Source organism: Hipposideros armiger, unplaced genomic scaffold (assembly GCF_001890085.2).
Source record: "Hipposideros armiger isolate ML-2016 unplaced genomic scaffold, ASM189008v1 scaffold_333, whole genome shotgun sequence".
Taxonomy (NCBI): domain Eukaryota; kingdom Metazoa; phylum Chordata; class Mammalia; order Chiroptera; family Hipposideridae; genus Hipposideros; species Hipposideros armiger.
The window spans coordinates 1192747-1203237 of record NW_017731683.1 but is presented as its reverse complement, the minus strand read 5'-3'; the positions used below and the strand labels follow the sequence as shown (position 1 = coordinate 1203237).

The window sequence follows — 10491 nt, the reverse complement described above, 5'->3', positions numbered from 1 at the left end:
TTTTTTTTGAATGATTTATTTGCTTATTTTTACTTCTCTGATACAGGCTTGTTTCTGTGATGACCATACAAGAAGCAAGGTATTTAAACAAGAGAAAGGAAAACAGCCTCCCTGTCCTAAATGTGGACATGAAACTCAGGAAACCAAGGATCTTAGCATGTCAAGTAAGGCTCTTATTAAAATACCAATGGGGTGATTTTGCTCTTGTGCTTAGATGAGATTTATCTCTTTTTTCTCTATTTTTATTTTTGTCTCTTCCTATTTGAAAAGATGAATGTGTTCTCTTAAGGAAGTGGAATTTTACAACCTTGGGAAATATATGGGTAAAATTTCTCAATTTAACTTGAGAAATAAACCATCATTCACTCTGGTATTTGGCATTTGCCTCAGTTAATGACATAGTGACTACTGAAATTTAAGACCAAAAAAAGTGATTTTTCTGTTTCTGCTGAGGCTTCCTTGTTAAATAATTGAGTAGCTATAAATCCTTAATATTCAAGTGCCGATAATCTTCAGTACTTGGAAGTTGGAACTCATTCCGAAGCTGTTCTTAGGTGCATAGAATTTGAGCAGCTGTGCTTACATCACTACTGTAGGAAATTGTTTCATGGTTTTTATGTAACTTTTCTGAAGGAATAAGACTACTATAAATATGTGTATAGTAATGCAGCTCGCAATTTTGTTAAAAAGAATTTGACTTTTTAGCAAACATCAGAATGGAACCATAATTCCGAATGACTTACAGTACTTTGTTTAATCAGAGGTATAGTTCTACAATGAGGTTAGACTGATGATGTTGCTGATTTTTTGCACTAAACTTTGTGTCGCTGCTCAGACAGAGGAAATGAAAGGTTTTGTCTTCTAGGACATCTGAATTATGAAATTGCTTTTATGAAAAATGTAATGGCTTATGAAGTCAACTCTGTGATTTGAAAATAAATGTTTAATTGATTAGACGAAGGGCATTTTAATTTTTAACATTCCTTATTTAACTTATGTTTAGAGAGCGCTATTGTTCTTATTTTGTTTTCCAACTTTTTCCAGATTTAGTGAAGTGACATTGTCATCTTTATTATTTGTTACACATGGTGTGTTTGTAGATTCTAAGCAGGATAGAACTGATTGTTGTTTTTTAAGGTTTCCTTTCTTTCCAATTAAATATTAAGTGAAGGAATTAGGAAAATGTGGCTTACTTTTTCATTTGGGAGTAAGCAGCAGCCGCTCAAGTTCATGTCATTTTACATATTGTAGAAGAAAATTCGGGTGTAGAGAGTGGAACGAATCAAGCGCATGTACCTGTCTGTCTCTTGTAGCGCGCTCCCTGAAATTTGGCAGGCAGACTGGAGGCGAAGAGGGAGACGGAGCTTCTGGGTACGATGCCTACTGGAAGAGCCTTTCAGCTGATAAGTACGGTGATACCAGCTACCATGATGAGGAGGATGAGTATGAAGNCTTCCCGTTTCCTGTTGTCTGGCTTTGTTCCTCAAATCAAGATCATAGAAAACTGAGTATCTTCTGTCTCTTTCATCTTCCTCTTTGTGGAGACTGAGATGGTTGACTAGTATGTCACTATTAACCTTCACATAGTATATGATAAGTAAATTCCCTGACAGTGTTTCGGGTTGGTAATTTGCTACTAGATCAGAGTTTTTGTAGCTGTATTGCGATTTTTAGCTCTATCATTATATTGTTGTTTTTGTGGTCACATGGGGACTATTTGAAAATTCTGTAGGAGATGTTTACTTGGTGGCTATGTTTGTAAATTTTTACATGTGGATAAATTTTAAAAAGTGAACCAGATAAGATACATAATCATTGGCTTGAAATGGTCTGTGGAAAGAAATAAGCAATAACTTTATACCAGTCTGTTTTTATTGTGAATTATAAAATGTTAAATTCATTTTAAAGCGTAGCTTTTTAAAATCTGTTTTAATTCATCTGAAAATTCACAAGATTTTAAGCTGCTATAATGATTGTTAAGTTACAAAGTATAATTTGCAATTTCTGATTTTAGTACAGATATGAATTAACATGTAACTTCATTATGCAATACATTTTTACAGATTTATTAATTTCTAATCTCAAAAGATCTGACTCAGATAATGAGATCTCAGTGATATCCGTTTTCCCTTTTTTTTTTTTTAATTTTTTGGTTATGTAAGCAGTAAACAGTACTGATTTCTATCCTTTTAAATTATTTCCATAAGAACTTAGGCTACATAAAAATAAAAAGAGGAATTAATGAATACNAAAAAATTTCAACTGGCGAGCTTTCACACTATAAGTCATACTTTTCACCCATGCACTCCTGCAAAGGTACCTCCCTCTCCAATTCATCCTTCTCTTGCAAAAGATCACACACCTGCTGCAAAAGCTGAATCTCCAGGCCCCGGATGACATCAGCTCTTAAGACTTCAGCTATTCTGATCTTCTCAGAACCTGGCATGATAACTAAAGGTAGCTCTTTAAAACGGAGTTCTGACTCTTCTGCAAGTATCCCATGAAGTATCAGTGTGTCAGGATACTTCTGATGAAGTTAAAATTCTGACACTGGATCTGGCCCTGGGAGGTCTTCACAGCTCTCTTCAGAGGCTGAGTCATCAATTGTACCAAGTCACTCATTTGGTTTGTATGACCTTACCTTCCCTGGAATCCCCATCTGATTTATCAGCTAAACTTGTAGAAGAACTTAACTCCTCCTCAGAGAAACAATGGGTGAGTTTCCCTTCCCTGAGCAAAGCTTGGTGAGAAGACAGCCATGGGCAGCGGTGGGCTGGCCTTCCTCTGTGGCTTCCCTGGCCGGGCTGCACTCGGACTGCTCTCACTGAAGGGCCCGAGGCGAGTATCTCCTATGCCTGTTCTAGTCCCTCTCGCTGATAATGGTCCATTTGGTGATGACCTCTCACTGCTCCTTGAACTGCTCACAGACCCAGTGACCACTCATTCTACTTTGGTCTCCAGTGTCCTTTGGGTTGATGTGACATCCACTTTTCCAACAGTGGGAAGAGGAGGCAAAAGGTGAGGAGGAGCCTCTTGGAACTTGTCTCTTTCCCCCTGTGTTCAGTCTGTTCTCTGTTCTGCCATCACTGTCAAGAAGGAAGGTTCAGACCCAGAGCTGTGTGGCTGCAAACCTGGGTGGATTCTGTCCTCTTTTTCTATAATACATTCACCAGCAACTTGATCCTGGTCCTTTGGCTGTTGGTCTTTGTTTGGGGGCTGCGGAGGCCTCACTGGATCATGCCTTTCCCCAGTAACATCGTCAGAGGAACACGTACGAATTAGGTTTCTAGGTCGTGTGCTGGACCTCGTGTTATCCTGCAGCGTGTCCTTCACTTGAGAATACTGCATTTACCTTCTAGCTCATTAGAGGCATCTAAGTGTCTTGGCTCATTTCCTTGAACTAAGCCATCACTCAAGTCCCTGTCTGCAGGTCAGATGTCAATATTCACGGTACTGATTGTGGCTGGTGATTCTGTGGTGCTGCTCATGTCGTCTGCTTTGCAGGGATAGTCTTTTAGACAGTTGAGGGGCCAATGACTGTTTCTCCTGGGATAAACCTTTGTCTTCAGAGCCCTCAGAAGAGGGTGGTTGGGGGAGTAGTGACTTCATGATTTGATTCAGCCTTTCCAGAAACCACGGAAGCAACAGTCACCATTTTTAATATTATTTTTGGAGGTTTTTGCCTTTGTGGCCTCCAACTTAAAAGTGATCCATGGATTCAAAAAAAGTTTATGCTCTTATTGCGACAAGAAAACAACTTGTTGCCCATTGATGTTACCTGGCCAAATGAGCAATGAATACCAGATGCCAGCCCTAGCAACCAAGCTAGTTATCGTTATCGAGCCATTCTTTTCAACACTGAATAACATTATGGCAGTGAGAGTAATGATAACCATCCAATTAAAGATATGCCCTGGTGTCAGATGCTAAATTTTCCATGTCAATAAACATTCTGAAGTGTTAGTTGTGCTGTGTCTCTCTTAACCAGAGCTGTGAGCCCTAGGTAAATGACGGCTGTGTATGCAGCCTCCCAGATCACGGGAATGATTGCAAAGCTGGAGCAACATAGTGAGCCTCTAATGACTGTTATCATCCTGGCTAAATCAGGAAGCAAGTGGAGGAAACTGTGCATCCAAATGTTGTTCGTTGAAAAGAAAGTGGGCTGAGTTGTGGCAAAATGCATATGACAAGCTGGAGAGTAGGAGGGAGTGAGGTTTGATTTGACTCTCCCTTTGGGATATTTGTTTTAAAATATTTGCATGTTTATGTAGATAAAATTGAAAGAGGTTTCTCAGAATTTAACTAGTCCATTTCCCTGCTATTCCTTTAAAACTGCTAAAAGTGAGAGCTTTAAATTTTTTGTATGATCTCTCCCATGAAGCAAAGCCTTTAAAATTATATAATTGTTTGCCTTTTAACAATGAAGTGCAAATAATAGATTAATCAGAGCTCTCATGGTTTATGCAGCTTTTTAAAAAATGTGGATAATTTTCTGATATTTAGAAAATATCATTTTCTACATTTCAGCTCATGCATATTTATTTGAGCTTTAAAAATATATAGGAGACAAAGCTGCCTTCTACCATGTTCTTTAGTGTCTTACCTTGTACAAAGTCCCAGAGCAAAGTCTGGAATCCTGACACTGTGAGAGGTGTGTGGCAAAGGGGATGGGACCTGGGTTTTGTAGTCAGAGAGACCTTAGTTCAGGTTTAAATCTTTGATTCAGGCTTACCCTGGCTGTGTGAACTGGGAAAGTTATGACTCCTCTTTGAAAATGCAGTTTCTCATCTACAAAGCAAGTGCAACCCTTTATGCTTGTGTGGGATTGAATGTCATACATGAGCAACCCAGTTTGCCTCTTCTCATTATGTACTGGATAAGGTAGTAACAATATGTAGAGATAGAAGTATGAAAATGGCAAAACCTAAATGCTTGAAACTTCCACCATGTTTTACATGTTATGCTATATATGAAAGTGTGTCCTTGCTTTTTCTTTAATGTAGGTTCTTGAAAATCAATATATCTGGGAAGGGTCTCGTTTCATTTAGCTACACACATAAACACACACACACACACAAATTTTTGTTTCGGTATAAACCAGCTTAATCGTCCACTTAAATCATCAGATTTGGATCTATGATTCCCCTCCCCCCGCCCCCAAATGAAATTTGTATCTAAGAAATGTGCCAAAAGCCCTAAATGTATAGATTGTAATAATCAGAGCACTGGGAAGAATGCTGGGGTTTGTTTCATCTGGCCTCCCATTCCATATAAATAAATGTTCTCTTGACTCCCCTCCCAGCCAAAGCATTCAATTTTTAAAATGTTCTCTATAAAGGAAGTTTACTATCAAATCTATTTGGTTAGTTATAACTGTTATGAATAATTCTTGTATTTATCCATATTCCTATCATAATCAGTCCTTTCCAACTACAAAGAATAAATCAAATCCTCTTTATGCACTATAGCTCTTCACACATTGTAAGAGAGCCATCATGTTATTTCTGTGGCTTTTCTTTTCTAGGTGAAATATCCCAGGTTCCTGGGATATTATCCATTTTTCGTAAGAAGAGTGTATCTCTAAATCCTTTGTTGTCCTCCTTTCCTTGAGCTCTAGCTTATCAACACTTCTTACTATTATATGATGAAATCAAGACTGAGGAAAAAGCAACATTTCCAGGTCCAGTAATACCCTTGCCCCCAGTGCACTTGACATTTTCAACAGAGGAAATCCAAAATGGGGCCGAGAAATTGTGACCTCTGGAATGAGTACGCTGTCTTGTCACAAAGGGATAAGCCCCGTTGTGATGGATAGGATCACTATATCTATTACAATGAGAATCAATTAATAGGCATAGCTCATATTTCTTTTAAAATAAGTTTTTCATCTCTATTTTCTACTTCTCTAATTTTCATCAATGATAGATTCAAACACATCATTTCTTTTTGTTCTCATTCAACCTTTCTATTTTTAGGTTCAGCTCTGCCCACTTTCATGGAAGTTATAGATTTAACCATGTTGTTTCCATACGCTATATTTAAAACTTTTTCAAATTCTTAAAAGTATTTTTGTCATTGTACATAGGGAAAAATTTGGTTCTGGATTTGTTACCATTTTTTTTTTATATCACATTGCTGTTTCACACACATACTGCCAATGTTTTCATCTCTAAACCCTGCTGATGATATCATGCAATTTTTAAATCTCCTGAGACTACTCACTGAATAATAAAAGCAATCAATTGCAGGGTACTGGATGATATGTAGCAATATGTGAAGATTTTGGTTTTTGTTGTTAATTGTGCTCTAAAAAGTCTGCGTGCATCCAGCTAGTCCTAAAATTATATATTTTAGATTTTTCTTACAAGTGATCTTGTTGTTGAATAAAGCAACTGTCGTAACAAATGTCTAAACTTGAGATATATTTGATCAAAATCATAACAATTTTGAATTTAGGAATAGAAGCACAACATTGTTTTACATTTTTATTTTCATACACTTTTCAACTCTATCATTCCTTAGTTCACTTTAATAAATGAGGATAATTTTGCCTACCGAAATTCATTCAAAATATCTCTCAATTTCTTTTTGCTTATCTGCCTTAATATTAAGTATAAAATCCTATCTTTTATGTAAATATTCATCTCACCATTATTAATTTATGCATCTGTTCCATTCATGTTTTATGACTGTTTATATTCCATAATTCCACATAAACGTGTTGGTAAAGAACATATTGGGACCAGTAAACAAGCTGGGGAAGGTGGAGCTTGACATCTAGAAGGGAAATTTGGTTCATTTAATCTTCTGTGGTGCAGACTGTATTTGGGTCGTTCACCAGTGTTTCTGGTTCTTCTCTTTCCCGGCATGACATTGGGGCATAGGAGTGGGAAAGAGATTGTATTTTTGTGCCCCCTTAAGGTTTGGTGTGGTGATGTAACTCGCTTTAGCCAATAAGATGTGAGTACAGGTGCCATGTGATGCTTTGGTGCCAGAGTACTTAATACCCAAATGAGACTGCCCTGGGTACTCCCTGCTGCCTGGTCATCTTGGGTGCCCTCAGTGTTGGTTTGCAAACTGGTCCCTGTACGTGGAGGGCAAAGAGAGCGCTGAGAAAGAGGTGGACACTCCAGACTCATAGATGGTGGTTTAACAAAGAAGGGAACTTACCTATGAAGCTGGTCCTGGGCAACTGCAAGACAAGTAGATCACTCCACAGATGGCCAGAATCTTAACAGTTTATATGGAGGCCTTAACAGGGTTCAGTCACTTAAATGGTCTAGGTGGTTTCAACACAGCACATTGCTCTCTCAAGGCTGCATTTTTCAAAGTGGCTCCTACTGTAGGAATGGTGGGCAGAGTGTAGACTGAAGGACAGGGAGGAAGGAGTAAGGCTCCTGGGATCACCTGGGTCCAGCTTGCAGGTCAAAGAGCAGTGAGGTTCTCCCGATAACCTCTCCCAACAAGGAGATCAAGGTCTCTGGCAAAGCCAGACAGAGCCTCCAGCACAGACAGCAGATCTGGGTGAGTGAGAAACGCTTCTGTTGTGCTAAGCCTGTGATATTTTGGTATTTTTATGTTACCAAAGCATAGAACAGCCTGCCAATCCTGACTGATATGCTTGGATACCGTATTTGTGTTTAATTAAGTTGTACCTTAAATGGCAGTCCCTCCAATTTTCCTCCAGTCCGTATCTTTGACTGATGTTTTGTTAGCCAGTTGCCTTTTATTTTTCTGAGGAGTGTGAAGCTTTGGAGCCTTTCTGCCTTTTCTCTTGTGCCTTCTCAAATGAAATGCACCAGGCGTAGCATCCGGATATAATGCTTCCTAATCCATTTGTGTTGGCTCCAACAAGAGAATTTTTTGAAGCATCTGGAGGCCATTTTCTCATTTGTTTGATTTTCTGTGTGAACACAGTACACTACAGAAACAGTGAATGGGAGGCCAACCAGATAGCAGAAAAGGACTTGGGAACTGCTGAAAAAATTGAAAGCCATTAAGAAACTGCATGCTTGTGTAACTTTGATAAAAATGACCGAGGATTTGACATTCTCTCTTCTCCAGAAATCCTTGTTCTTGAATAAATAAGATGAGGGAAGAAGTACTCATTTTGACATGGAGTCTTCCTTAAAATTCTCTTTCTTTTGGTGGTTGTTTTATGGTATGATAATCTTGTACAAAAGTGGCGTGTGGAAGGAGGAATTCAAGATACTTAATAGAGGAGGAGGGGTTACAGTGGTTTATTAAACTTGAATTCTTATCAGGTCTTTGTTAATCTTAGTATGGCATGGTCAAGACAAGGAAAGAATAATTTCTGATGGAAAATCAGGGACATTTGAGAATTCTGAAAAAAAAATCCATTTATAAAATATACTTAATCCACTTATAAAAATATTCTCATCCAGAGCACATTCGTTTACAGTCTAAATGAGGCTTCCATTGATCCAGCAAAGAATGTAGCTTCAGTGCCAGGTCTCAAATGCAGAGTTCTGGGCACTTTCTTTAGTCTGAAGGTAGTATCATTACATATTTCCATCACCAGGATGGCACCTGCTCATTAGGAAGTCATTGAGTGCTCATGTGGATGGAATACGCTTCCATTTGTATTCTGAAACAATGCAGCATTGGGGACTTAAAAGTCATTTGATCAATCTTGTGTGGAGCTCTTGTTTTTACTCCAGGCAAATTAATGTGAAGATCATTGTAACATATAAAATAGATTTAATTGTTCATTGATGAAGCAGTAACTCTGAAATGCATGTACTTTAAGATGTAATATTTCTTCAGATTTTGAAGGCATGAAAAAATGTTATCTATTTAGATTGAGTGAGAGAGACAGAAGATGGACATTGAAATATAGGTAAAGCATATTAACTTTTTTTTGACACAAGCTGTTTTTTTTGATGTGATGTTATATATGTATGCATGCTATATATATTTGCTCATAAAAATCATAGTTTCTTATTAATTGAAACAATGCTGAATTTACAGATTAGTTTTTTGCTTTATTTTAATTGATTTAAAATGATTCTAAAAGGTGCGACAAGCTGTTGAACTTGGGAATTTATTGGATTGTTGGAAAAGTCATGACGTATTTTGTTTATGTTTTTCAAAGGTCATTTATTTATATAAAGAACAAAGATCAATCAGTGATATATTGCCCGTTTCTTTTGCCATCTTTCAATGAACTTCATAATTCCTTGTTCATAGAAGGACCTGTCTTTATTTGTGAAAAACTGAACAAGGTGCTGATTTACAGCCTCATCTGAATTGAACGTTATACCACGCAAGGAGTTTTAAAAAGAGCAAAACAAATGAAAGTCTGACGATGCAAGGTCAGGTGAGTATGGTGGGTGTGGCAACACATCCCATCCAAGCTCCAATAATTTTTTATGGGTGATCAAACTTGTGTGTGGTCTCGCGTTGTCGCAATTGAACACAACTCCTTTGCAATTAACAAGCTCTGGACGTTTCTGGATGATGGATTCATTCAAACTGTCCAATTGCCAACAGTACACATTTGAATTGATTGTTTAGTTCCTTGATAGGAGCTCAAAAAACACGACACCTTTACAATCCCACCACACTGAGAGCATAACCTTCCTCTGATGAATGTCTGCTTTCGATGTAGTTTGAGATGAATCATCACGTCGGGACCAAGACCGTTTGCACACCACATTGTTGTAAACAATCCACTTCTCATCACCAGTTATCAGTCGCTTCAAAAAAGGATTGTTTTCCTCAAGTTTAATGAGCGTATTGCAGATGTTTATACACGCCATCAAATGAACTTCTTTGAGTTCATGAGGAACCCAAATATCGAGCTTGCTTACGTATCCCAGCTTTTTCAGGTGGTCATGAACACTTGAATGATAGATGTTCAATGTTTCTGCAATCTCTCGTGTCATGTAACATGGGTTTGACTCAATCAATGCCTTAATTTTGTCATCATCAACCTCAGTGGGCCTTCCTGACCGAAGAGCGTCATTGAGATCAAAATCACTAGCACAGAATTTTGTGAACCATCATCATCACTGATGTTCTTATAGAGCATTGTCACCATAAACTTTATGCAACTTTTCACAAGCTTGACGTGTGTTCTTCCCTTTATGGAAGTAAAACAGTAAAGTATGGCAAAATGCACAGTTTGGTCTTCCATCTTCAACTTGTGAAATCTCCAAAACTCAACCAAATCACTCAATTTTCATTTAGAATGAAGTTAGAACTGTCATCTATCAAATGACATAGCAATAACATAGATGTGAATGACTCTAGTACTTTCAAAAATGAATGAGTTCCATCTGTTGCAAAAATGCATCATGACTTTTCTGACAACCCAATAGTATCTCTTCACATTTTGCCAAGCTGTGTGAACCATCAAAACTTGAGACTAGACATTTTTAATGCTATAGTAAGACACAGAGACAACGCTGGGGACTGGACTCTGTGAACCTTACCATGTTATGCAATAGAGAAAGCACTTATTACCAG

The 10491-nt window shown here is 37.9% G+C and overlaps 1 protein-coding gene and 1 pseudogene across 1 annotated transcript in view; one reads left to right on the top strand and one right to left on the bottom strand.

Moving 5' to 3' along the window:
- The window catches only part of NOAZFP (nucleolar atypical zinc finger), a 19508-nt gene extending 17959 nt beyond the window's left edge, over nt 1-1549 (top strand). The window contains exons 5-6 of the mRNA XM_019661041.1: nt 11-164; nt 1314-1549. Coding sequence (XP_019516586.1) covers nt 11-164; nt 1314-1549 — 390 coding nt within the window. The remainder of the gene's footprint in view (nt 1-10; nt 165-1313) is intronic.
- A 689-nt stretch (nt 1550-2238) lies between these two features.
- LOC109392503 (serine/threonine-protein kinase Nek4 pseudogene) overlaps nt 2239-10491 on the bottom strand; it is a 29442-nt pseudogene continuing 21189 nt past the window's right edge.